The 26,110-nt window shown below is 37.8% G+C and overlaps 2 protein-coding genes across 2 annotated transcripts in view; both read right to left on the reverse strand.

The window, feature by feature from the left end:
* The window catches only part of UNC13C (unc-13 homolog C), a 580,271-nt gene that overhangs the window by 473,900 nt on the left and 80,261 nt on the right, over window positions 1-26,110 (reverse strand). The window contains exons 3-5 of the mRNA XM_036734862.1: window positions 20,241-20,319; window positions 18,788-18,793; window positions 16,981-17,052 (exon numbers count right to left, since the gene is read on the reverse strand). Of these exons, the coding sequence (XP_036590757.1) occupies window positions 16,981-17,052; window positions 18,788-18,793; window positions 20,241-20,288 (126 nt within the window). The 5' untranslated portion in view covers window positions 20,289-20,319. The remainder of the gene's footprint in view (window positions 1-16,980; window positions 17,053-18,787; window positions 18,794-20,240; window positions 20,320-26,110) is intronic.
* Window positions 11,039-12,436, reverse strand: LOC118828305 (14-3-3 protein eta-like). Its single transcript, XM_036734861.1, has one exon. It carries the CDS (start codon window positions 12,127-12,129, stop codon window positions 11,386-11,388), a length of 744 nt encoding a protein of 247 aa, XP_036590756.1. The 5' UTR covers window positions 12,130-12,436; the 3' UTR covers window positions 11,039-11,385.

The following is a 26,110-nucleotide window of genomic DNA, read 5'->3' on the forward strand; positions in this document are numbered from 1 at the left end:
CTGCACTGAAAAACAGTTTTGAACCTTTGTTTTTAGAGCTTTAGGTTCCAAATTCTTTCCCTCCCCACCCACCCTCCTTGAGAAGGCAAGCAATTCAATATAGGTTATACATGTATCACTATGAAAACACTTCCATAATAGTCATGTTGTGAAAGACTAACTGTATTTCCCTCTATCCTATCCTCTCCCACATTTATTCTGTTTTCTCCTTTGATCCTGTTCCTTTTCAAAGGTATTTGCCTCTGACTACCCCCTCACCCAATCTGCCCTCCCTTCTATCATCCTCCCTTCTTATCCCCTTCCCTCCTACTTTCCTGGAGGGTAAGATGCCCAAGTGAGTGTGTATGTTATTCCCTCCTTAAGCCAAATTCAATGAGAGTAAGGTTCACTCATTCCCTTTCATTTCCCCTTCTTCGCTTCCATTATAACAGCTTTCTCTTGCCTCTTTTATATGAAATAATTTACCCTATTCTATCTCTCTCTGTCTCCTTCTCTCTTACCCCTTAATTTTATTTTTTAGATATCATCCCTTCATATTCAACTCACCCTGTGCCCTCGGCATATATATTCCCTTCAACTACCCTAATACTGAGAAAGGTCTGATGAGTTGCAAATATTATTTTTCCATGTAGGAATGTAAACAGTTCAACTTTAATAAGTCCCTTATGATTTCTCTTTCTTGTTTACCTTTTCACGCTTCTCTTGATTCTTATATTTGAAAATCAAATTTTCTATTCAGCTCTGGTCTTTTCATCAAGAATGCTTGAAAGTCCTCTATTTATTGAAAATCCATTTTTTCCCCTGAAGTATTATACTCAGTTTTGCTGGGTAGGTGATTCTTGGTTTTAATCCTAGCTCCTTTGACCTCTGGGATATCATAGTCCAAAACCTTCAATCCCTTAATGTAGAAGCTGCTAGATTTTGTGTTATCTGATTGTGTTTCCACAATATTGGAATTATTTCTTTCTAGCTGCTTCCAATATTTTCTCCTTGACCTGGGAACTCTGGAATTTGGCTACAGTGTTTCTAGGAGTTTTCCTTTTGGGATCTTTTTTAAGAGGTGGTTGGTGGATTCTTTCTATTTCTATTTTACCCTCTGGTTCTAGAAAGTCAGGGCAGTTTTCCTTGATAATTTTTTGAGAGATCATGTCTAGGCTCTTTTTTTTGATCTTGGCTTTTAGGTAGTCCAATAATTTTTAAGTTATCTCTCCTGGATCTATTTTACAGGTCAGTGATTTTTCCAGTGAGGTATTTCATATTGTCTTCCATTTTTTCATTCTTTTGGTTCTGTTTTATAATTTGTTGATTTCTGCTAAAGTCATTAGCTTCCATTTGCTCCATTCTAATTTTTAAGGAACTATTTTCTTCAGTGATCTTTTGTGGCTCATTCTGGTTTTTAAGGCATCCTTCTCCTCATTGGCTTTTTGGAGCTCTTTTGCCATTTGGGTTAGTCTATTTTTTTAAGGTGTTATTTTCTTCTGTATTTTTTGGATCTCCTTTAGAAAGCTATTGAATCATTTTTCATGATTTTCTTGCATCCTCATTTCTTTTCCCAATTTTTCCTCTACTTCACTTACTTGATTTTTAAAATCCTTTTTGAGCTCTTCCATGGCCTGCAACTAATTCATATTTTTCTTGGAGGCTTTTGATGTAGGATCTTTGACTTTGTTATCTTCTGGCTGTATGGTTTGATCTTCTTTGTCACTAAAGTAAGGTTCCTATAGTCTGAGTTTTTTCTGCCATTTGCTCATTTTCCCAGCCAATTACTTGACTTTTGACATCTTTGTCAAGGTTTGACTCTGCTTCCAGAGTGGAGAGTGCTCTGTCCCAAGCTTCAGGGGTTTTGTGTTGCTATTTTTCTGAGCTACTTGTAAGCACCTCTAAATTTCCAGTTCTTCTGAGGCAGTATGACCAAGGAGAGGTGTTTATTCCTCTACTGACTTGTGCTCTGGTCTGTGAGGGACCTCAAGCACTCTTTTCTGCCTTTGCACTTCTAGGAGGACTCCCTCTCTACAGCCACCACAAGCTCTGCCACACCAGCATTCCTTCTCACACACGACCACCACCCAGGACTGCGACCCAGATCCAAGCAGGGCAACGCAAGAGAATCCTGCCTCAGTGCCAACTCTGATCAGTCACTTGATTCCCCCCACAGTGTGTGGTCCTGGAGTTCTGGAAGTAGCTTCTGCTGCTACTGCTGCTGCCCCAGCTACAGCCACCTCTGCTGCCCTGGGGCTGGAGCCAGACCACGCCCTTTGCTCACCCTGGTCCAACAGAGTTTCCCACTGATCTGCTTGGCATCTGTTGGTTGAGAAGTCTGGAAATTGCCATAGCTCAGTCATTCAGTACCTTGAGGCCTGCTCTGTCAGGTCTTCTCCTGCCTGGTATGTCCAGATAAGGCCCACACTGGGCTGCTCTCTGTTCCCAGTACAGTGTGATAGAACCTTCCCAGAGATTATACAGGCCATCCAGGGCTGGAGACTTCTTTCACTCTGTCATTTCGTGGGTTCTGTAGCTCTAGAATTTGTTTAGAGTCATTTTTTACAGGTGTTTGGAGGTATTTGGGGGAGAGCTCAAGTAAGTCCCGGCTTTTACTCTGCGATCGCGGCTCTGCCCCTCATCATTTGTTAAGATTAATTAATCTATATTCTTTTGCATGCTTTGGAGATGAATTTTATTTTAAGGAATAGATATTTAATTTTCCATAGAAGCAATTGCTTTAGGACAGAACGCTCATTTAACAACAGCAGCAATTGTTACATCATCACAGGTGCTAGGGAAAAGGAATAAAAGGGAATTCTAAATAAAAGACTAAGGTACTATAGTTGGCTTGTTGTATTTTCTTTTGTTTAAGCACCATGACCCATTATAGCTAAAAGAGTCAAGTTAATTTTTAAAAGGAACATGGAAAATCTACTAGTTATTACATTGAAAATCAATTGAATGGGACATTAAAGCAAATCTCAACATTTAGAAGTACTGAAGCTAGAGAGACAAACGTTAGAAAATTAAATGGAGAAAATTAATCCACAGTGGCAGAAGAGATGGACAAGCTAAAAAATCTTTTCCACTTTTAAGTTTGGGGAATTATAAGCCCTAGTAAAAGCTGAAACTAGTTAAAAATGGATGGCTTGTAGGGATGTGCAGCACTCCAGTGAAATAGAAAAAATAGGGTATATGAGATGAATAAAAGGTCAGTCAACTCAGATATCTTTACTGTGGCATAGAGGTAACCCTGGGAAAAGGTTCTGCCAGGGGAATGTCAGCTGTGTCAAGTTCTACAATGCTGGAAACATTTCTGGTATTATTGGTAACAGATTATGTTTGCTTCCTAAGGAAAAGTCTTGGTAAACCTGGAAAGACTTGTCACCACTTGGTTGGTTACTTAATGATAAGTTTCTTTGCCATAGCAACCCATGAAACAAGAAATATGAAAAATTGTCTGTAGTGCTGACCATGGCAGAATCTTACAAAAGGTAGGAAATGGTGCTAATAATCACAGTTTTGACATTTTCTGTAAATGTGAACTTAGCTATGGTTACTCTAAATGTGAGATCCACTGATCAATAAGTGTGATAATAGTAGAAAGACTGAATCATGTTAATATTGGTATTAATCCCACAAAAAAAAACAGGAGAAAAAATAATTTGCAGCAAAATGAAAGGATGGGTCTCAAGTCTTCCCTGGTAATGCAAATAATGGTTCGGGCAGTTAGCTTTTTCCTGCATCCAAAGGCAATAACAAACAGCTTTATACACAGTCATCTTTCATTGATATGTTCATGGTGACCATTTATAGAAACCCTTCAAAGAAGATAATGGCATCTTATGGACCATTGCAGACCATGAGGAGTTCGCAATTATATGAAGAATCCAATTAAGCCCACAAAAGTAAATGTACATGTATTTTAATATTTTATTACTTTGATCAAAATGGATAAATATATTGGAAAATATGGCAGAGGAGTAAAAAAGTAAACAAAGGATAACAAAGACTGGTAGTCTGCACAGAAGTCTCATGTCTACATATCATCAATGCTTTAATTAAGAAGCAGGGTAGAGTCACTGTACATGGCAAATACCATATAATATGACAAATAAAATTGATTATAGTGTAATAGGAAGACATTGGTTATCAATGCAGGATTCATGTCTGAATTATCTACATGTATAACCAGACAATTAACCTGTTAGAACAAAGATAAAAATCAATATCGAATTAGAAGAATAAAAATGAGAAGCCATGGAGTACAACTGAAACAACTCCAGCTTGACCTATTTAAATAAACTATTGATGACAAAACTGGGAAATGAATTTTTTAAACACCCAAACATTAATCTGGACCATAACCATTTCCTAAATACATTAACTGATATAAATCAGATATCACAGTGAGAGGAACAAAAGAGCCCAACATGGCCTTACCTATCAAATGTGTGATCTCTTGGCCAAATTTACACATAGTACAACAATGTTTGGGGAATTTAAACTCACTTGTAAAATCTTATTACAGAAGATGGAAGAATAACATGAGCTATACTATCTCATAATGCAGAAGCGGTGGGAGGAAAATGCAGGTACAGAAAGCTTGACAGAAGACTCAATTAATCAAGATCATCTCCAGACAATTTTAGGATGAAATCTGAATGACAACAAAAAGGTGAAAAATGAAAATGTTCTAGCATAATTATGAAAGCCAACTAGTCATTCCATTTGAGACAACTTATTCATCATATTTGGATTAACTACAGTTCCCGGTATGCTACACAAAGTAGAAATGAGGTTTAAAAAATGAGAATAGTTGGACTAATCAAAATATATGCAGAGAAAATGGACTGCAAGTATCCATCCTGAAGGCATCAATTATGAGGATATTAAGGAATTAATTCTCAAAATATATGTTGCAAAAAATCATAATTAGCACCAACAAAAATGATGATCCAGAATGTATCAATAAGCGTTAGCCCATTTAATCTGTACATGTATTGAAGACATCCTTGATGAATATGTGAAAAAGGAAAAGGCAGGCTTTCACAAACAATATTCTACAACAACTACATATTTACAGTCATGTAATTCTCTAAAGATTGTGACAAAATCCTATTGTTTGTTGACCATTTTTATAAAGAATTTGATTTGGTAGAGCAAAATTCAGTCTTAAAGGTTCCCCTTCAACAAGGTTTCTCCATTCATGTTAAAGCATGTAAAATTCATTTTTTGATACAAGAGTTAAGAGGAGAGAAGGTATGCTTGCCAAAGATATTTCCTACTCTCCTGGAGGATCCAGTGTAGAGTCCAAATTAAAAAAGAATTCCCTATACATTATGAAGTTCTATTTGTAGGTGACATTGCATCAGCTTTATTAATCCCCGAATATTGCAGAACCTCCATATTTAGCTTCACAATAACTGAAAAGAACTTAATATAACTAGTTACACAGGAGGAAAAAAAAAGTGAGAGAAGAATCCCTACTTCCCAGACTATGATAAATACCTGGGTGGGTGGCTCACAGATCTGTGCTGTGTATGTATGTACATATGTATGTATGCATGCATATATACAGCACACACATGTATATATGCATTCATCATACATGTACATATACATAAGTATACACATACACATCTACTTATATGTATAGACCTGTTTCTCTGTGTACACACACACACACACACATGCATACACATAGGTATATCTACTATGCATATATGTATATGTTACATATATTTGCATGGAAAGCTCACAGAGCTATATGGGCTTTTTTCTCCACTAGAAAGATAAGATGGCACAGTGGATAGAATGCTCAACTTGGAGTCATGACCTAACTTGCAGTATGACCACAGGAAAATAACATTGCACCTCCTTTTTCTCATCTGTAAAATGGGAGGTAATAAGATGTCATGTCTAGGTACATATGTGTAAGTATATGTATATATGCATACAATATACATCACATACATGTGTGCATTTATTTAATAAACACTGCATTTCAAATGTATGAGAAACTGAGTGCAGAATTCATAGATGAAGAAACCAAGTTGGATTACATTTAGGAAGTTTCACAATGCTTTTATTGACACTGACACAGAGCAATGTCAGTGAGATCACAGCCAGTCAAATAAGTTTATATTAGCAATCTCTACCAAATAAGTGATAAATGCATATCACCAAGACTATGGTATGTACACTAAGTTAGTCCACCAAATCATATAAAGGGTATCTCTAAAGTTTTAGTGCCAGTTAAGTTTAAATAGATTAATAGCATGAGTGGCCTTAATAGATTGAAATGTCACTGAGATTTTTAGAATATTCTGCATATTGGATAGGTACTCTGAAAAGAAATTAAATTCTACACAGGATTGAACAGGAGGTGGATACCAGGTTGTATTGCATTTGGGAAATGAGTAGTGTTTCCAAAAATCCTGACCTACTTCTTGTAGCCAAAAATCCATTTAAAAAATCCCTATGATGCCATATGCCTAAGAATCATGGGACACCGTAATGTGTGAACTCTCCAAATTATAGGAGACACAAATAGCCTTATAAAGACAAATAACGTCTATAAATTGGAGGCAACTTAATACCAGAGGTGATTTACACATGACAAGTGGCATACAAGATATCCTCTATGACTTATATCCCCAGAAAAAGAGGGGACCAGTCATATAATAAAAAAGAAAAGATGGATAGTTCAAATGGTATATTGATGTTCATTTGAAAAAAAAAAGTCCACAGTAAGTTCTACAGCATGTTTCATGGTTCCTTTACAGAGATAGTTAAGTGATGCAGCGGACATAGCATTTAGTCCGGCTTCAGAAAAACCCTAGTCCAAATTCAGCCTCAGACACTTACTAGATATGCGACCCTGGGAAAGTCGCTGTCTGCTTCAGTTTCCTCAACTGCAAAATGACTATAATAAAAGCACCTATCTCCCAATATAATTATGAGGATCAAAAGAGCTAATATTTTTAAAGTGACAGGGGTTAATAAATACTTGTTTCCTTCCCTTCTTCCAAAGGGTTTATGGGGGAAAAACTACAACAACAAATTATAAGACAGGATGAGAAGATCTAAATCAGTTGATAACAAAAACTGGCATTTATATAGTATTTTCAAGTGTTCAAAGTACTTTAAGAATTACTTCATTTGTGTCTCAAAACACCTCTCTGAGAAAATTGCTATCGCCATTATTATCCTCATTATATAGTTGAGGAAATCAAGGCATAGAAGCTTATGATGAATATTATTATTCTTAGAAGTTATTTCTCTGTGATCACGTAGCTAGTTAGGGTCTGAAGTCATATTTTAACTCTGGTTTTCCTAACTCTAAGCCCATCACTCTCTCCACTATACCATGCTTCCTTTCCAGCAAGGAATCACTTAGAGATCCATTAACATGTGAACCAAGAAATGTATTCAACTATCAATAAATATCTTGTGACCATGAATGGTTTTATGCAAATTGAGTACCCATCTAATTTACTTGAATTGCCTCCAAATGACTTGGCTATTTTGCCATCATTCAGAATATTTAAATCAACATGCTATAAAACCCTAGAGAGAATCTCGGAAATATTTTGAGCAATGAAAGTGTTACTGAAATACATTTATGACCTTCTAAGGTGAGGACTGCAAAGGCAATGATACTTATTCTGATATTGTTTGGGTTTGGTCATTTTTAAAGTGCATACAATTAGTTTAGAGTCATATGGCATCTGTTGAAATAGATGCTTAAATAGCTAAGAGTACTGTCAGGATATTGGGCTCTGAGGGTAGAAGTGGTCCACAAGGGTTTATAGGCAAGAGCTGTGGGAAACTGCAGAATGTTTTAAACATTTTTATACCAATACACCAATGGACCAGTCTTCTCATTGAAAATCAACATTCAATCAAATGATGCAGATCATAATTTAACAATCCCTGTCCATCTCATATGACTCGTTCATCTCTTTGCATAAATTTGCCACAAGGGACCTACTAATGAGTTGGGAGCTTTTTTCCATGTTCTCTTCATATTGAATGGGAAGCACTTTAACTATGTACCAATTGTCCTTGGTTCTTGATAAGTGAAGGGTCCATCTTTTCATTTAGTTATATATATCAATTAGAAATTCAATTAAACATAGCACTTTATTAAAAGAGGTACTGTGGTATATATAGCACTGATAAAGCACAGAAAGACCTGGTTTCACATCTGGTCTCTGACAGATGTTTGTAACCTCTGTGACTCTAAGCAAATCACTTAACTTCTATATTCTTCTATCAACTCCCTAGGACTTTCCTAAGTTATAAATAGGTTGTATCTGTGTTCATGTATCATGTGTAGAGTTTCCTACTATTGAGAAAAAGATTGATATAATCTGTTGGTTTTTCCATCTTAACAATCACATCAAATTTATTTTATAGCCAACCCCTTTACATGAACTGAAATTGGGTCTTTGATGTGCACCTCTTCCTAAAATTTTACTAAAATCAGTTTTGCATGTCTATGAATTTTATTTTAAACAATAAATTTCATCTAGGTAGGTAATATCCTTTGCTTCAACTCTAAAAAAGTATATATTACAGTACTATACGCAAATTTATTGATCTTAACAATCAAAAAATCTCTAAATTCTTCATCCCAAAACCAACAATTAATAAAGGTATTAACTTGACACTCAGCATATTAAGATTGTAGGAAAAGAAAAAAAAGATTGGCCACAAGTATAGAATTAAAATAAGTCTAAGAATTAAATAGCAATAGCTGATATTTTTAAAGTGCTTCAAGATTTGTCCAGTGCTTAAAAGTAGACCTTGTCTTATTTGGTCCTCACCATAAACCTTTGAGATCAGTCCTACAGTGCTAGGTCTGTAGTCAGAAAGACCTGAATGAAATCTGGCCTCAGCCACTAACTAGCTGTGTGACCCTGGGCAAGTCACTTAACCCATTTACCTCAGTTTCCTCATCTGTAAAATGGAGATAATAATAGAACTTTCCTCCCAGGATTGTTATTAGCATCAAATGAGATAATATGTGTAAAGTGCTTAGCACAGTGACTTGCACATAGTAAGCATTGTAGAAATGTTAGCTATTTTTCTTATTATTAATTAATAGTAGTAGTAATTAATTTTATGTAGTAGTATAAAGAGGAAAAGGAGGAGAAAGAGGAGGAGGAGAACAGCTAGGTGGTGCACTGGATAGAGTACTGAGCTTGGAATCAGGAAGACTCATCATCATGAGTTCATATTTAACCCTGAGCAAGTCACTTAACCTTGTTTGCCTCAGTTTCCTGATCTGTGAAATGAGCTGGAGCAGGAAATAGCAAACTACTCCAGTATCTTTGTGAAGAAAACCTCAGATGGGGTCACAAAGAGTTGGACATGACTGAGCTGACTAAACAACAATAGTGGTTAATAGTAGTAGAATTAGCGGAAAAAATAGCAGTAGGTAGTAGTACGAGGAGGAGGAGGAGGAGGAGTATTTTACAGATAAAGAATCTGAGGTCACCGAGGTCTCATGTGTATTTCTAAAGTGGGATTTAAACCTGGATCATCCTGACTCCAAGAACAAGAATTTATGCACTATATGCATCACCCAATCTGAATTATAAAGAGCATGAATCAGTAAGGATTTTTACCAAGGTTAATGATGTGCTCTTTTATACCATATTGGGATCAATATCCAATCTTCCAAGTGTTAAGAGTTGTCATTGAAATGGTGATGGTCACCTTTGGAATTCAGCATTCCCTTCTCTCCAATTCACTTAATAGTGTGTTAATGAATAGAGTTCCCCCTTTCTTCCTTATGAGTTATATAAAACAGCAATATATTGTAGCATACTGAACTTGTAGTCAGGAGACCTAATTTCACATTCTAGCTCTAACACTTACTAGCCATGCATGAGGACTTATAAGCCATTCAGTTTCTCTTGGCAGGTTTTTTCATCAGCAAAAGGGCAAAAATATTTATACAACCTGCCTCATAAGCTTACAGTGAGGAAAGCGCTCTGGAAATTATTAATGTTAACATTTTTAATTTATTACTATACATACAGATTTACTTGACCATTTCTTTTCTTGGGTTCCCAGTAACAAACTTCTAAGACTTTAGGATAAACCATGTAGCCCATTCTGGAGCTTTCATTTAATAGTTTAGTTGTTGTTTTCAGGGCCTGGTTTTATTGCTGCAAAGTTGGTAAGGGAGTGGGGGGCGGGGGGAAGGTCAGGCAGGGAGAGGGAAAGAAACACTTTTAAATGACTTCATGCCCTACAGTTCAGGTTGGAATCATATTGCTCTTGGCCAAAGGCTGTACAAGACTTAAAAAGACTCTGTACAATGTGACCTTTAAATTAAGTTATAAAGATCAAAATAGGAAAAAAAAAGTGAATTTCAGTCTCAGAATAGGTAGTATTTCAGACTTGGTTTCATAAAAGATGCCATTAAGTCAACACATCACTGTGTTGATTTAAGGGCAATGTCTAAAATACTTTTAGGTATAATTTTTTTTTTTTTTTTTTTTTTTTTTTTTTTAGCGATAATATCCCCAAAGCAGCATTTATTTAATCCACTGAATTCCAAAACATTGATTTTAGAAGTCTGGTGTTTCACAATCATCCACCTTGATTGACATGGGCTGACACATGGCACTCGCTGTCAGAACAACGGCCAAAGAGTTACCAAAAAAAAATATATAATAATAATAATAATAAATCCATGATTCCTGAACAATCGCAACCAAAAACAAAGTTACAAGTATCAAAACGTTTAGAGGCATTGCATTGAAAACAAGGTTTGTGCACATCATTTAAAGAGGCAAAAAACAAGGCATTACGGAAACCTCACATTTGCGACAGTCCGTGTAAGCTGATGGGCAGGGTCGGCTTCTCTCTTGGTGCCATCAGCTTCCTGTACCTGTTTCCCATTGGCGGAGAGACAGTGGGGGGGGGGGGGTCAACGTATTCCGCATGCAGGTGACACATACTGCTCAACAAAACACTATTAGCGCAGCTGAAATGGGACAAATTTTTAAGATCAATATAGACTAATTCTCCTTCCAATCTCTTCCTTTCTTTCCTTCATTCCTTCCTTCCTCCCTCCCTTCCTTCCTTTCGTGGGATTCCCAGCTCAACAGGCACACATCCACTCAAGAGCCTCCTGTGTGCACAACCCAAGAAGGGGGGAGCTCCCGTGGGCTCCAACCATCCGTCAATCCAGAAATGCCCATGAAGCCTCATGTGGGGCTGCTTCCTGATTCGTGGGAGGGCGGGCAGCTTCGAGTCGCTGTGCGGACAATACAGATATGTTTAGCACTAGATATCGAGGGACCGTGGCGGGGGACGCGTCAATGACAACGATGGGGACGGCTCGGGGTGGAGGGGGCAGGGACGCGGCAGGGACCACTCTCAGTTGTTGCCTTCGCCCGCCTCCTCGTCCTGTTGGTCGCTCGTCCAGAGGGTGAGGTTGTCTCGAAGCAGCTGCATGATGAGGGTGGAGTCCTTGTAGGAATCCTCGTTGAGCGTGTCCAGCTCGGCGATGGCATCATCGAAGGCCTGCTTGGCCAGGAGGCAGGCCTGCTCGGGCGCGTTCTGGATCTCGTAGTAGAAGACAGAGAAGTTGAGGGCCAGGCCCAGGCGGATGGGGTGGGTGGGCTGCATGTGCTCCTTGCTGATCTCAAAGGCCTCCTTGTAGGCAGCCTCGGAGGACTCCACCACGCCGCTCTTCTTCTCGCCAGCAGCCACCTCGGCCAGGTAGCGATAGTAGTCGCCCTTCATCTTCAGGTAGAAGGCCTTGCTCTCGTACTGGAAGTCGTTGCAGTTCTTGATGAGGAACTTGTCGAGCAGCGCCAGCACGTCGCCGCACACCGTCTCCAGCTCCTTCTCGATCTTCTCGCGGTACGCCTTCACTTTCTCCAGCTTCTTCTCGTTGCCGTCGGCCATCGTCTTCTGCTCGATGCTGCTGATGACGCGCCAGGAGGACCGCCTGGCACCCACCACGTTCTTGTAGGCCACAGAGAGGAGGTTCCGATCTTCGTTGGAGAGGGGCTCATTGAGCTCAGTCACCGCCTTCATGGCGGAGGCCATGTCGTCGTAGCGCTCCGCCTGCTCGGCCAGCCGCGCGCGCTGCAGCAGCTGCTCCCGGTCACCCATGCCGCCGCTCCCGCCGCCTGCTCCGGCCGCTCCCGCCGCCGCTCCTGCCGCCGCCGCGGCTCCTCGTCAGGCCCGGGCCGGGCTGGGCTGGGGCTCGCTCGGCCACGTGCGCCCGCGCCTCGGGCGGCTGCGGCTCCCGCTCCGGCTCGGCTCGGGCGGCTCCCGGGCTGGGGCTGCGGCCCGACGGGGAGAGAGCGAGCGAAGAGGAAGCGAGGGAGCGGGAGGACGAGGAGAGGGAGGCTCGCGCCGCCGCCGCCGCTGCTGCTCTGACGGGCTCGCGCTGCTGCCGCCGCCGAAGCCCAGGCTGAGGCTGCCGCTCTTAGGTATAATTTTTGAAGCAGTCAATACAAAGCATGACTCTAAAAGCTATATCTCTATCCATGTTAGACCAAAAATAATACTTTCCCAGCATTATTTTAGAGTTACTATAAGCCAAAATTACTCAAAAAATAATGTGGGGATATAAGATTTATAAGGTAGAATGAAAGGTAAGGTAGATGTTCCTCTAATTCAGTCTTACAAGTACAAACATATTGGGCTAGGAATGTCTGATGGTCTTCATCATTCAATCAACTAACCAACAAGCATTTATTAATCATCTATTACATACCAGGCACTGATACCTACCTTCAGTCATGGTCAGAAACACAATTTGCAAACTGATTTCCTAAAAGGTCTGACATGCCCCCAAAGACTTCACTGTGATGGAGGTTTTTCCCCTTCAAATTCAAACTTTCGAAGAAAACATATGTATATTCAGATCTTAGAAACTACACTCTATTATATTTTTATATGTCTACTCCATTGGAGCAAATTACATTCATTTTAAATTATATAAATTCAATTTTTTTATTTACAGAGCCTAATACACACACGCATCATGGGGGTTAGGGGCACAGTGCCCCCCAAATCTGGAAAAATCACATAAAATTTTTTTGGCTCTCCCTTTGTACCAGAGAAGAAGTCTGAATTATTATGATATTAAAAGACAAAATATGATGATATTACACAATATTTTACATATATTTTATGCATTTCTGAATTTCCAACCTTCTTCTGTGTCATCTGCTTTGTGAGTCGTCTGAGGCTTCTGCAAAATTCCCCAAAAATTCCCATTTAATTTCTTATGCCAACCTATAATATATTGAAATTACGATGGGGAAAGTCACAGTGAGGAAGGGATAACAGTACATACACGTGTGTGTGTGTGTGTTTGTGTGTATACATACACAGAATAAGTCCTCCAGAGATCTATACCCAGATAGAAGTGTAGAGGGGATTCATTAGGAAGGGTGGGGAGAGATTCTCTTTCCTTTTCCCCAAGGACACAGTATGGGAAATAGAACCTTCTATTTATCTCCACATAACCCAGAAGCATAGTTGTGAAACAAGTGTGGCTAGCAGGAATAGAGGAGTAAAGTCAGGAGCATTTATGATTAGAACTTCTGTTCACTAGGCAGCTGCTGACATCCTACTCCTACTAAGAATACCTGGCTTTAGTAGCACAGGAAAGGAACTTTGTGCCTAGCCACCAGAGTCACCAAGAAGCTCTGATTGGCTGAGGCATAGGGTGACTTGTGGTTCATGTGGATACAGAACATCAACCCCATTGAGGGCCCTTTTTCCTGCCCTTTTTCTGAGAACCTGCCACCCTGAACCAGGGAACAAATATCAAGCATGGGGCTGGAAGGGCAGGAGTTGGGGTGGAGGTGGCAAATATAAGCTCCCTGAAGGCAGGAACTATTCTTAGCCTAGTGCCTAGCACATAGTAACGATTTAACAAATTCTTGTTGACTGAGCTGAATTCAAGCACATCTTCCAAAAGCTTTGTATTGAAAACGTGAACAAAAACTGTTACCAGCCTCATAATGCAGGAATGACGGTGGCTATCTATTCAGACCTAGTAACAAACTACAGGAAGTGATGTGTAAATTGAAAGTAAATAACATCATTAATATGGAAATACAGTTTGCGTGACTTCACATGCATTATGGGTATCATGTTGCTTGCCTTCTCAATGGGTGGAGGAGGGGCTGGAGGGAAAGAGAATTGAAACTCAAAATTTTTTTGAAAAATTAATGTTTTTAACACAAAATGATGCCAAAAATAACATAAGAAAAGAATGCCTATGAAAAATAAAATTTCACTCTCCTTATGAATCCCTCCTCTCATACATTTTGTTATTGATGTTCAGACCTGTGATTATTATTAGTGTATGGAACTCCAAGTGGAAACTCCTTCCACTAAATTAGATTGCCATCTCCTTTGTAACTCAGACTTTTTAAGAAAGCAATCTATCACAGGAGGTTAAATGACTTGTCTGGAGTCATACAGCTAGAATGTGTCAGTCAGAACTTAAACCCTGGTCTTTCTGTATCTCAGGCTGCTACTCCAATCACTATTATGAATTGGTCTCCCATACTAGCAAAGTGAGAGAAAAAAAAATCATCCCTCTGTATATTATCTAAATTTAGTCCAAAACATCTTTGGAGAATACGATTCTTCTACTTCTTCCAAACTTATACTAACCATTTTTACTCCTAAAGGGGAAGAACTGGTGGAAGGAAGGACTTGGCTTTACATTTTTCATTCCTGGCACAATTTTAATGAAGATGACCCTAAAATATGACCTGTCATTTTGGATCGATCATTGAAATCTTAAACTTCCTTAGAAGACCTAAGTTGGATTTTTACTGCACTTTGCTTTTATGAGGATAGAAAATCAACCACTTGCCATTTTTTCACCTGGTCAGCCCTTCCATTAATATAAAAGCAAATACTTTCAGCCAGCTCCTTTCACCCTGAGGATGCCACTGAAGAGTTCTGACATCGAAGAAGTAATTTTATTCTACTTAACATTTATCGTTGGTTTTCATGTAACAACTGAATGTGACAGCTTGTCAAGTCTGACACTGAAATGGGGCTGCGCTACAGAAGTCACATTTCATTTACATTGCCAGACATGTGCCCTTCGGAAATGGGCATCTGAGGGTTTTGGAAGGGTGCTCTGTGGACTCTGACCTCACCTCTACCATGTCACAAACCAGAAGCTTTCACTCATGCCTTTGGCCACATCACAAAGCTGAGTGGTCATTTCTAGGCTAAAACATAGATCAGTACATGCTGTAACAAAAAAAGAAATGAATAAAATCCCATGAAATTAGCAAACTCGAAGCTTAAATTTAATAGTCTTTGCATCTTCTTTTTCTTTTTGGTTAGCCTTCAGAAGAATACATGTCTAGGGTAAAAATCCAACTCCGTATTTCCAATGACAATAAAAAGGAGCTCCCCAAGACCCAGGTAAAGCATATCCTTGTTTTACTTTCTTTTAAGATACAACTGATGAGGTAGCACTTGGGAGGATGGGGAAATCTCCTATCACCTCATCCTGGGGAAGAATAACAGAAACAGTAGAGGGCACTCATATGTTCTTGGACCCAGTCCTTCTTCCTCTACCTTCCCCAGTGTTAAACCCAACCTCAGTCCTTGAACCAAAATAATCTTAGGACTTCCATTCCAATCTCCTTGGAGAATACTCCTAGTCATGTATGTTGTCTATACTCCAGTCCCCTGGGCAAACAATGCTCCTTTCATCATACCAGTCAATGCCTAAATTTGCTTATGGAGAGGAACCAGGTAGTAGGCAAAATGAATAAAATTCTGCAACTAGATACAGAAAGACTTGAGCTCAAATGCTTCCATAGACATTAGCTGAATGATTCTGGAAAAGTCACTTGACTTCTCCTAGCCTCAGTTTATACATCCATGAAAATGGGGGTAATAATAGTACCTATCTCACATGGTGGGTACGCAGATCAAATTTGATAATGTAAGTAAAATGCTTCTATATATACATTAAAGTACTATATAAATATTATCTCTAATAATAATTATCATGCACAATAACATTATTAAATAATAATATAAAATTAAAAATTACTATTATTATTATTCAGCAGACTGGTGACCAAATTTGCAGTTAGAAAGCCCTGGCTTCTGTCCCTTACAACCTCATAGTCCCAGAAAAATTTCTTAAACCATGCTACAAAAAAGGTTCTTATCTTCCTTAATAGAGGGATTTCTTAACCTGGAATTCCCTGCACAAATGAAATGACAAGTCTAGATCCACCTTTGTGATTCCCCATTCCACTCCACTCTCAAAAAATGGTTGTAACCACTAAAAGGGATAAAAGTATCTATGTTCCTGTGTCCAATGAGACAGACAGAGGGGAAGACAGAGAATCAGAAAGAAACAGACAGAGAAAAAGACAGTCAGAGGCAGAGACAGAAACAGAGAGAGAAGGCAAGTGGGGAGAGGGGTAGGGTTTGAGGTTACATAGGACTCAATATGGGTTATCTGAAAAGTAAATGTTTATCTGTGACAATAAAGAGAGAAGACATCAGACTAGGTGTTGCTGATAGTTTGTGATTATCCAAAATGACATCCTGATCTGAGAAGACAGAGAGAGTGATGCCAGCCACACTCCATGCTTTATGTGGGAAGGGCCTGTCATGACTTGTCATAAAAATCTTTATAGTTTCCTAGTACATACAGGGACAGTACCTGATAGTTACTACACTAGAAAGTTAAGGGAATAACGATATATGGGGACAGATTTTCCCTTCCCTCCCTGCTACTTATCCACATCTCTTTCATATTGTGCATTGCATAGAATTTATCTCAGAAAAGAATGCCCCAGTGAAGCTTTGTTTATTTTTCGACTCAACTGTACAAGACTGAACATCAGCAAAACTTAAAGAGATAAACTTTCAGCAGAACTTTGTCTTACTCCTTCCCCATTAGTAAGCTCTTGGATAACTTATTTCATTTTTCCATTAGATAAAACTTACCAATTCCTCATTGTTCAGAGATGTCCTAATAACCATGGCCAGGGAGATTCCAGATTTTCGGGCAGCTAATGTCTAAGGTAAATATCAGAAAATCATTATTAATAAACAGAGCAAGAAGTGCAGATTACAATATGAACAGCAAAATATTAACAGTTCCTGCCTGACCTTAAAAGAAGGACACTAACATGTGACATCTCAATTTCTATTTTCTTTGGTAGCATCAGGCAGAGCTGCCATTTATTTATTTTGACATGAACTTTACATGACTGTTATTTAAACTTTTAAAAATACAAAATGATAGAATGTTAGAAATAAGTGGGATGTTATTCAATCCTTTCATTTGTGTCATGACCCCATTTGAGGCTTCCTTGACAAAGATGCTAGAACAGCTTGCCATTTCTTTCTCCAGCTCATTTTATAGATGAGGAAACTGAGGCAAACAGGGTTAAGTGACTTGCTCAGGGTCACGAAGCTAGTAAGTGTCTGAGGTCAGATGTGAAGTTGGGAAGATGAGTCTTCCTGATTCCAATCTACCCTATCCCACTGTGCCACCTCATTACCCCAATCTAGACCATTCCCTAAAAGGTTTCCAGATGAGGGCATTGGGGTCTATGTTATTAGAGAAGAACTACTAGTCAAAAGACTTGATTTCCAGTTCTAACCCTTCCTACCAAAACCATTTTACCACTACAAGCCTGAGTTTCCTTTCCCATAAAATAGAGATGAAAATACCTGTCTTGCTTAACACCAAGGGCTGAAGATCAAATGACATAATGGAACTGAAATTAGTTGGAAGCGTATACTGTTCTATGTATATGTAAGATATAAATCCTATTAACTGACCTGTTTAAAATTATACCACAGTTTAATGGTATTTATAACTTTTTTTTAAAGAATCCCCTAAGTAAGCGTAATTAGTTAGGTAAAACTTGATTTATTATATGAAGTTGTTGCAAACAAAGCCCATGTTAATAGATGATGGATCTGGAGCATTGATTCAGGGCTTAATTTAAAAAAAATATTTCATAACCTCATTGGAATGGTCTTTTAGATCCAACCTAAAAAAACACTTTGCTATTTTCTTGAAAATAGCCTGGTTTAGTGAGAGAAAAATCAAGATTGGGTGTCAAAATGCCAGGGTTGTGTTTTTGTATTTGCCATTTTGAGGATGTAGCTCAACAGTCCTGATTGTCAAAATGAGATATCTAATATTTATGAAGATTTGGGGCATATAAGGCCTGCAAAGTTTTTTCTAATGACTAAAAAAATGACAACTATATGAGACTTTAAATGTAGTCTTCAGCTAGACACAGGAACATTAGGAGAATCACTGGTCCAATCCAGTTCTACTGCAAACATAATTCCCCTTCAGAGATCCATGGCATTGCACTATATTTTCTAAAGGCACACCATTCCCTGAGAAAAACCATAGCAAGCTTACCTTCAAAGATTTTTCAGCAGCCTCTGATTTACTATCCCTGAAGAGAAGAAATCTCCCCTCAAATTTTCAGGGGTTGTTTTGTTTGTCCTTTGTCACAAAATTATGTAGTTGATTAGCTGGGACTGACTCTGTGTGACACCATTTTGGCTTTTCTTGGCAAAGATACTGGAGTGGTTTGCCATTTCCTTCTCCTCAAAAATTATACTTAATCTTTATCTATTTCTTTGTTGTTGTTGAATGAGGTGATGTATGCTTTGGTTAGCTCCGCTTATATTACAGTCCAGTTTCCCCTCCTCACAAATTAAATGCAATATACCCTTGGGAGCTCAACAAATATTAATTTAATGAATTAAAAAAAATACTTACCATGGCCTGAAAAATTCCAGCAGTGAGAAGAAACAGAGTGTGAATAATTAGCTATTTAAAAGTAGAAAAAAGTATAATGATGTTAAATAAACATAAAACATTCTTAAAATTCCATGTGGCATTACAGATGTGAGATAATCATCTGGATGTATACACAGCCTCCTCTTTTGTAATATAAGCATTTGGAACTCATTTTTTCCTTACCTTATAACTATAGTAATAGCTTAAATAAAAATCACTGATGCTAATAGCAAATTTTTGTGCATTACCAGAAATAAATGGTGCATTCTAAGCAACCTTTAGGAAATACTAAGGAATACTAAGATTTTGTCGTACATGAAAACAATTATAATAGTTTATAACTTACTAATATATCATATTTTCATTTAGATTTCAAATATTCTGAAAGGAGGAAAGTATATAATCTTAAATAGCATATTTCTAGTGGAATCTGGAACATATTCTGGTTTTGAAGTTGATTTATTTCTTTGTTATATGCTATCTCATTGGTTAATATCTAATCATATTCCAAAGATTGTAAGGTAAGTTCAATAAGGAGTAAGCAGAACAATGGATGGAAACAGAGTGGGAAGGGAGAAGGAAGGGAGGGAGAAAAAGAAGGAAAAAGAGGGATAGGCAGAGAGGTATATAACTCACCAAGTGAATAGTACACAAGGAGATGATTCTTTTTACTACACCTTCCTTGCATATGTTCTAAGTTTTAACTGGCATTTGTAAGATTCTTATCCTATTTACTTTTACCACTATTCAGATCTCATTCTAAATTGTAGGGGATTGCTAATCACTTTGAAGCTCTGTAATGTGCATGGCCTAATAAGCATTTTAATGACTAGAGTACCACAGGAATTTTCAGCGGTAATTAATATTCTTCAGCAAAAGACGATTTCTACTTAATTTTGTCTAGACCAAACCTCAACAGAAGAGGAAGAATTCTCATATGCCCTACCCAAATTGATTTCTTTACCTCAATTACTTCTACCCAGCTCCATAGTAATATATGAATGCTCAGTGTATTGAAAACTTGGATAGGTCTTTAAATCTTGCATATTAAACTCATGCTCATTTTTTTTCTTTAATGCAAACAATTGCATTTTGAAAGGACCAAAATACAGCCATTCACCTCAGTTTATATGGCACTCTGCTGGATGTTTTCTTACTTAACTGTGAGGTGATTTTTGGCTCAGTTCATAATTTCAAGGTGCATCAATAGCAGGCATAAAGCTGTATTACTACCACATTTAAAAATGTAGAAGGCAATACCTTCACTGAGAAGGAAGGAAAGATAAATATAACACTTTAACTTGAATGAATCTAACATCTTGAATATTTTAATTCATGTATCACTTGTAGGCTAAAATGTTAATCCAAAAGGCAATTTTAAAAAATGAAGTAAGAAACAACATAATCAGATAGTTGTCCAGAAGTTACTTACCACATCTCGGACAATGGGGAAGGTTTTCTTCCTGCGGAGGTCAGGCATGCTGTCGATACCATAGAGTCCTCTCCCAGCCCTATAAAAAATATATTATTTTAGCAGGTGAAACAAAGTTCTATCAGAAGTCACATCTTAGGTCTGGTAGTAAAAAATGTCACACAGTAAAAAAAAAAACAAAAACTGAATTTGGACTATGGAATTAAGGTATCCTCACAAAGTCCACTGGTCAAATTACTATGATATTAAAATAAAGATCCCCTGCTCTTCCTTTCTAGCTTCTCCAAATTACTCAACTGACCTCAGAAGTAATCCAACACTTTGGGATTATAAACCATGGTCTTCTTTGACTGAATCATTCTTTTGGGGACAAAATCAAACTTGGCAGAATACATGTTGTTGGTTTGGAAATATTAAGGAAACCAAAGTGAACAATGTTTTTGGTCTAGACCCAAATTGTCACAACTATAGGAAAATTATCGGCAGTTTAGAAATCACTTCCCTACCCCTGCTCTTCCACCAATGTTAAAACTTTAAAAATTCATCTTTAATAGGTGTATATGTCCTTTATTTTCAAAAATGAGATGGAATTTATATGGTACAAAGGATATATTTTGGGCCCCAGAGTTATTAAGATCTATTAAGTCCTATTTCTGTCACATAGTAGTTGTATGACCACAGACAAGTTGTTTAATCCCCAGTTAACTCTCTAAGAAGCTAACTTATGGAACCATTACTGTTGCTTTGTATCAATGAGCAGAATTTCTAGACCCAGGCATTCTCCACACCTATTAAATCACAGGTGTAGACAAAATAAAATGAAATAGGCTGGATATAATTTGCTTGGCAGAGGAAATATTGTGAAAAGAAATGAGAGTGATGCAAGAAAATTATGAAAATAAAATTAAGGGCTTGGTAAAAGAGGCACACACAAAAAATACTGAAGAAAACAACACTTTTTTTCTAAAAGAGGTACAAAAATTCACTGATGAAAAGAATTCCTTAAAAAATAGAACTAGCAAATGGAAACAAATGCACAAAAGTTCATTGAAAAAAAGAATTCATTAAAATTTAGAACTGGGCAAGTAGAAACTAATGCCTCCATGAGACATAAATGAACAATAAAACATACTAAAAAGAATGAAAAATAGAAGAAAACATGAAATAATCTCAACAGAAGAACAAAAGACCTGAAAAATTGATCAGAGATAGATAATTTAATAATTATTGGACTGCCTGAAAGACATGAAAGAAGTAACCTATATATCATAGATTAAGAAATTACAAAGGAAACCTTCCCCAATATCTTAGCTGCAGGGGATTGCAGAAATTGAAACAATCCATCAATTTCTTCCTGAGATCCCAAAATGAAAACTCCCGGGAATATTACAGCCAAATTCTAGAGTTCTCATGTCAAGGAGGAAATACTACAAGCAGTCAGAAAACAAAATAATTCAAATATCATAGAGCCACACAAAATTTAGTGGCTTCCATGTTAAAGGAGCAGAGGGCTTAGAATTTGATGCTCCAGAAGGCATAGCAGCTACAAATAAACAAAAATAATGTACCCAGAAAACTGAGTACAATCTTTCAGTGGGGGAAAAATACTTAATGAAATGGAAGACTTTCAAGCATTCTTAAAGAAAAGACCAGAATTTAGTAGAAAATTTGATATACAAATACAAGACTCAATAGAAGTATAAAAAGATAAACATAAAAGAGTAATCGTAAGGGAATCAATACATTTAAACTATTTACTTTACTGTATGATGAGATGATACACATAACTCCTAAGATTTTATCATTATTAGGGCAATGAGGAGTCTAAATAGATAGAGGGTATGAATGTGAGTGGATTATGATGGAATAATTCCAAAAAAAAATGAAGGGGTGAGAAAGAAGGTCGATTTGGGAAAGGAGGGAAGGGAAAGATAGAGTGGGAGATCTTTCTCCCATAAATGAGGCATACAAGGAGGTTTTTAATATTGGAGGGGGAAACAGGAGGAGTGGTGGGCAATGCTTGAACCTCACTGTCATTGTGTTGGTTCAAAGAAGGAAGAATAAATATACTCACTCACTTGGGTATAGGAACCTACTTTACCCAATAGGGAAAAAGGAGAGAAAGGGGATACACATTGTGTGTGTGTGGGGGGGGGGGAGGTGGTAAAAGGAAGGTTGAATTAAGAAAGGCAGTAATCAAAAGCAAAACACTTTTGAGGAAGGACAGGATAGAAAGAGAAAGCATTAGAAACAGAAAAAAATAGGATAGAGGGAAATGCATAATTAGCAATTATAAAATTGTGAACATGAATGAGATAAGCTCTCCATAAAGTGGAAGTAGACAGCAAAATGAATAAGAAATCAGAATCTAACAATATGTTGTTTACAAGAAACACACTTGAAACAGAAAAACACACATAGAATTAAAATACAGGGCTGGAGCAGAATCTATTGTGCTTCAGCTGAAGTAAAAAAAAAGGCAGGGGTAGCAATCATGCTCAGACAAAGCAAAAACAAAATTAGACTAATTAAAAGAGACAGGAAAGCTACATTTCACTAAAAGGTAACAAAGATAATAAAGTAATTTTTAAAAAATATAGCAAATTTCTCTGATAAAAGCCTCATTTCTCAAATGTATAAGGAACTGAGTCAAATTTATAAAAATAAGAGCCATTCCCCAATTACTAAATGGTCAAAGGATATGAAGAGTTTCCAGAAAAGTAAATCAAAGCTATCCATAGTCATATAAAAATGCTGTAAATCACTATTGATCAGAGAAATAGAAATTAAAGCTACTCTGAGGTACCACTTCACACCTATTAGAAATGACAAATGTTGGAGGCAATAAGGGAAAATAGGTACATTAATAAACTATCAGTGAAGTTGTTAATAGGGCCAACTATTCTGGAAAATCATTTAGAGCTATGCCTAGAGGGCTATAAAATTGTGTATACCCTTTGACCCAACAATACAACTACCAGGTCTGTACCCTAAAGGGATCAAAGGAAAAGGAAAAGGACCATTTACAGAATTGGAAGATCATCAATTCAGGGATGGCTGAACAAGTTGTGGCATATTATTGTGATGGAATACTACTGTGCTATAAGAAAAAACAAGGATGGTAGTTTCAGTGGGGGAAAAATATGGCAAGACCTATATGAACTCATGAAAAGTGAAGTGAGAAGAACTGGAAGATCATTGTTTTGTTTTGTTTTAAAATAGTGTTTTTTCCCAATTACACATCGACAACTTTTAGCATATATTTTTATAAAATTTTGCATTCTAAACTTCTTCCCTTCCTTCCCCTCCCCTCTTCTGAAAATGGTAGGGAATTTAATATAGGTTATACATGTATTGTCATGTAAAATCTATCTCCATCTTAGTCACAGTTGTGAAAGAAGAAACAAAATACAAGGGAAAAAAAAGAATAAAGTGGGGAAAAAAGTATGCTTCAATCTGCATATAGAGTCCATCAGTTCTTTATCTGGATGTTGATAGCATTTTCCTTTGTTTGTCCTTGTTAGTCCTTGTCTTGGATCATAGTTTTGTTTAGAAGAGCTGAGTCATTCATAGTTGATCATCACACAATGTTGCTGATATTGTGTACAATATTTTCCCGGTTCTGCTCATTTCACTTTGAATTAGTTCATACAGGTCTTTCCAGGTTTTTCTGAAATTTGCCTGTTCATCATTTCTTATTACACAGTAGTATTCCATTGCACTCATATACCACAGCTTGTTCAGCCATTCCCCAGTTGGTGGGCATCCCCTCAGTTTCCAATATTTTGCCACCACAAAAAGGGCTGCTATAAATACTTTTGCACTGGTAGGTCCTTTTCCCTTTTTTATGATCTCTTTAGGATATAGACCTAGTAGAGGTATTGCTGAATCAAAGAGTATGTACAGTTTGGTTGCCTTTTGAACAAAGTTACAAATGGCTCTTCAGAATAGTTGGATCAGTCCACAATTCTACTAACAGTATGCTAGTGTCACAATTTTCTTATATCCTCTCCACCATTTATCATTTTTCCTTTCTGTTAAATCAGCCAATCTGATAGGTACAAGGTGGTACTTCAAAGTTGTTTTAATTTGCATTTCTCTAATCAAAAGTGATTTAGAGCACTTCTTCATATGTCTATAGATACCTTTAATGAAAACTGCCTGTTCATATCCTTCAACCATTTATCGATTGGGAATGGCTTGTATTCTTATAAATTCAGTTCTCTATATATTTGAGAAATAAGGCCTTTATCAGAGACACTTGCTGTAAAGATTGTTTCCCAGCTTTCTACTTTCCTTCTATTTTCTATTTCAATTACCCTATTTTTCCTCCTGTTTGTCCTCTCTCTCCTTTTATCCTTTCCTTCCTTGACAGTGTTTTGCTTTGGTCTACTGCCTCCCCTAGTCTGCTCCATTGAATACCCTCTGTTTTCCCTTTTTAGGCTTCTCTTGGGTCTTGATATTGGAGATCGATTTTTTTGTTCAATTCTGGTCTTCTCTTTATGAAAGCTTGAAATCCTGCTATTTCACTGAATTACCATATTTTCCTTTGAAGTATTATTTGTATCTCTTTTTCCATTGGGCAAATTTACTTTTAAGCATTTGATTTATTTTTCCAAGCTGTTTACTCTTTTTTTCATAAGTCTGTCATTTCTTTTCTTCAATTTTTCTTTTACTTCTTATATGATTTTAAGCTCCTTTTTGAGCTCTTCCATGAGTTATTCCTGGGCTTGAGAGCACTTCTCTTTTTCCTTTGGGGTTTTACCCACAAGTGTTTTGATGCTGTTGCCCTCTTCTGAGTTTGTGTCTTGATCTTCCCTGTCACTATAATAATTTTATGTGGTTGTATTCTTTTTTTTTGTTATTTGTGTTCATCTTTTTTGGCCTTTTCCTTTCTTTTAAATTTGAGCTCTGCTGGGTGGAAGGGGAACTGTCTCAGGTTTCTTGTGTGAGAGGCTACAAGCTCTAGCTATTTATCTGGTGCTGCCCTGATGTTGCCTTGAGGCCCACAAGGGATCCTCATGTCTGATGCTGCTTTGAGGGGGTACAGTGGAGAGTGACTGGTGCTGCTGTAGGCCACAGTGTTTTGGCAGCTTACCTGGTGCTGAGCCAGGGTCCTAGTGCTGGTGTCTGGCATGTGCTGAGGCCACTCTGGCTTCAGTGTAGCGTGGCCTCTGGAGGCTGTCTGTCTGCCTGGGACTATGCTAAAGCACATGGGGGGTCCTGGCGTTGGCATTTGCCTGCTCTACCACACTAGGGCTCAGAATCTCCAGTTGATTTGCTGAGGTGGGGCTTGCTGTTGGCTTGCTGGGATGCTTCCTGTCCTGGGCTGCATTCCCCTTTTACCCAGGTGAGACAGACTTTTCTTGCTGATCTTCCAAGTTTTTTGGCTAAACGATTGTTTTGCCCCATCTTTTTGCTTGTTCTGTTATTCCAGGATTTGTTTTGGGGTCCCATTTTATGGCTGTTCAGAGGTGAATATGAGAGAGTTATGGCAATTCACTGCTTACTACACCGTCTTGGCCCTAAGTCAGGGAGATCATTGTGCACAGTAACAACAAGGTTATAATAATGATCAACTGTGAAAGATTTGGTTACTTTGACCAACACAATGATCCAAGACAACAACTCCAAAGGACTCATGATGAAAAAAATGCTATCTACCTCCAGAGAGAGAAATGAAAAGCTCTGAGTGCAAATTGAAGTATAATTTTCTTGCTTGGTTTTTGTTTTTTTTTTGCTTATTTATGATATGGCTAAGATGAACATATATTTTGCATGATTTCACATATATAACTGGTATCATTTTACTTGCCCCATCAGTGGGTAGGGGAGGGGTGAGAGAAAGGAAGGAAGAGAATCCGGAACTC

The sequence above is a fragment of the Trichosurus vulpecula genome, chromosome 8, assembly GCF_011100635.1.
Source record: "Trichosurus vulpecula isolate mTriVul1 chromosome 8, mTriVul1.pri, whole genome shotgun sequence".
Lineage (NCBI taxonomy): Eukaryota > Metazoa > Chordata > Mammalia > Diprotodontia > Phalangeridae > Trichosurus > Trichosurus vulpecula.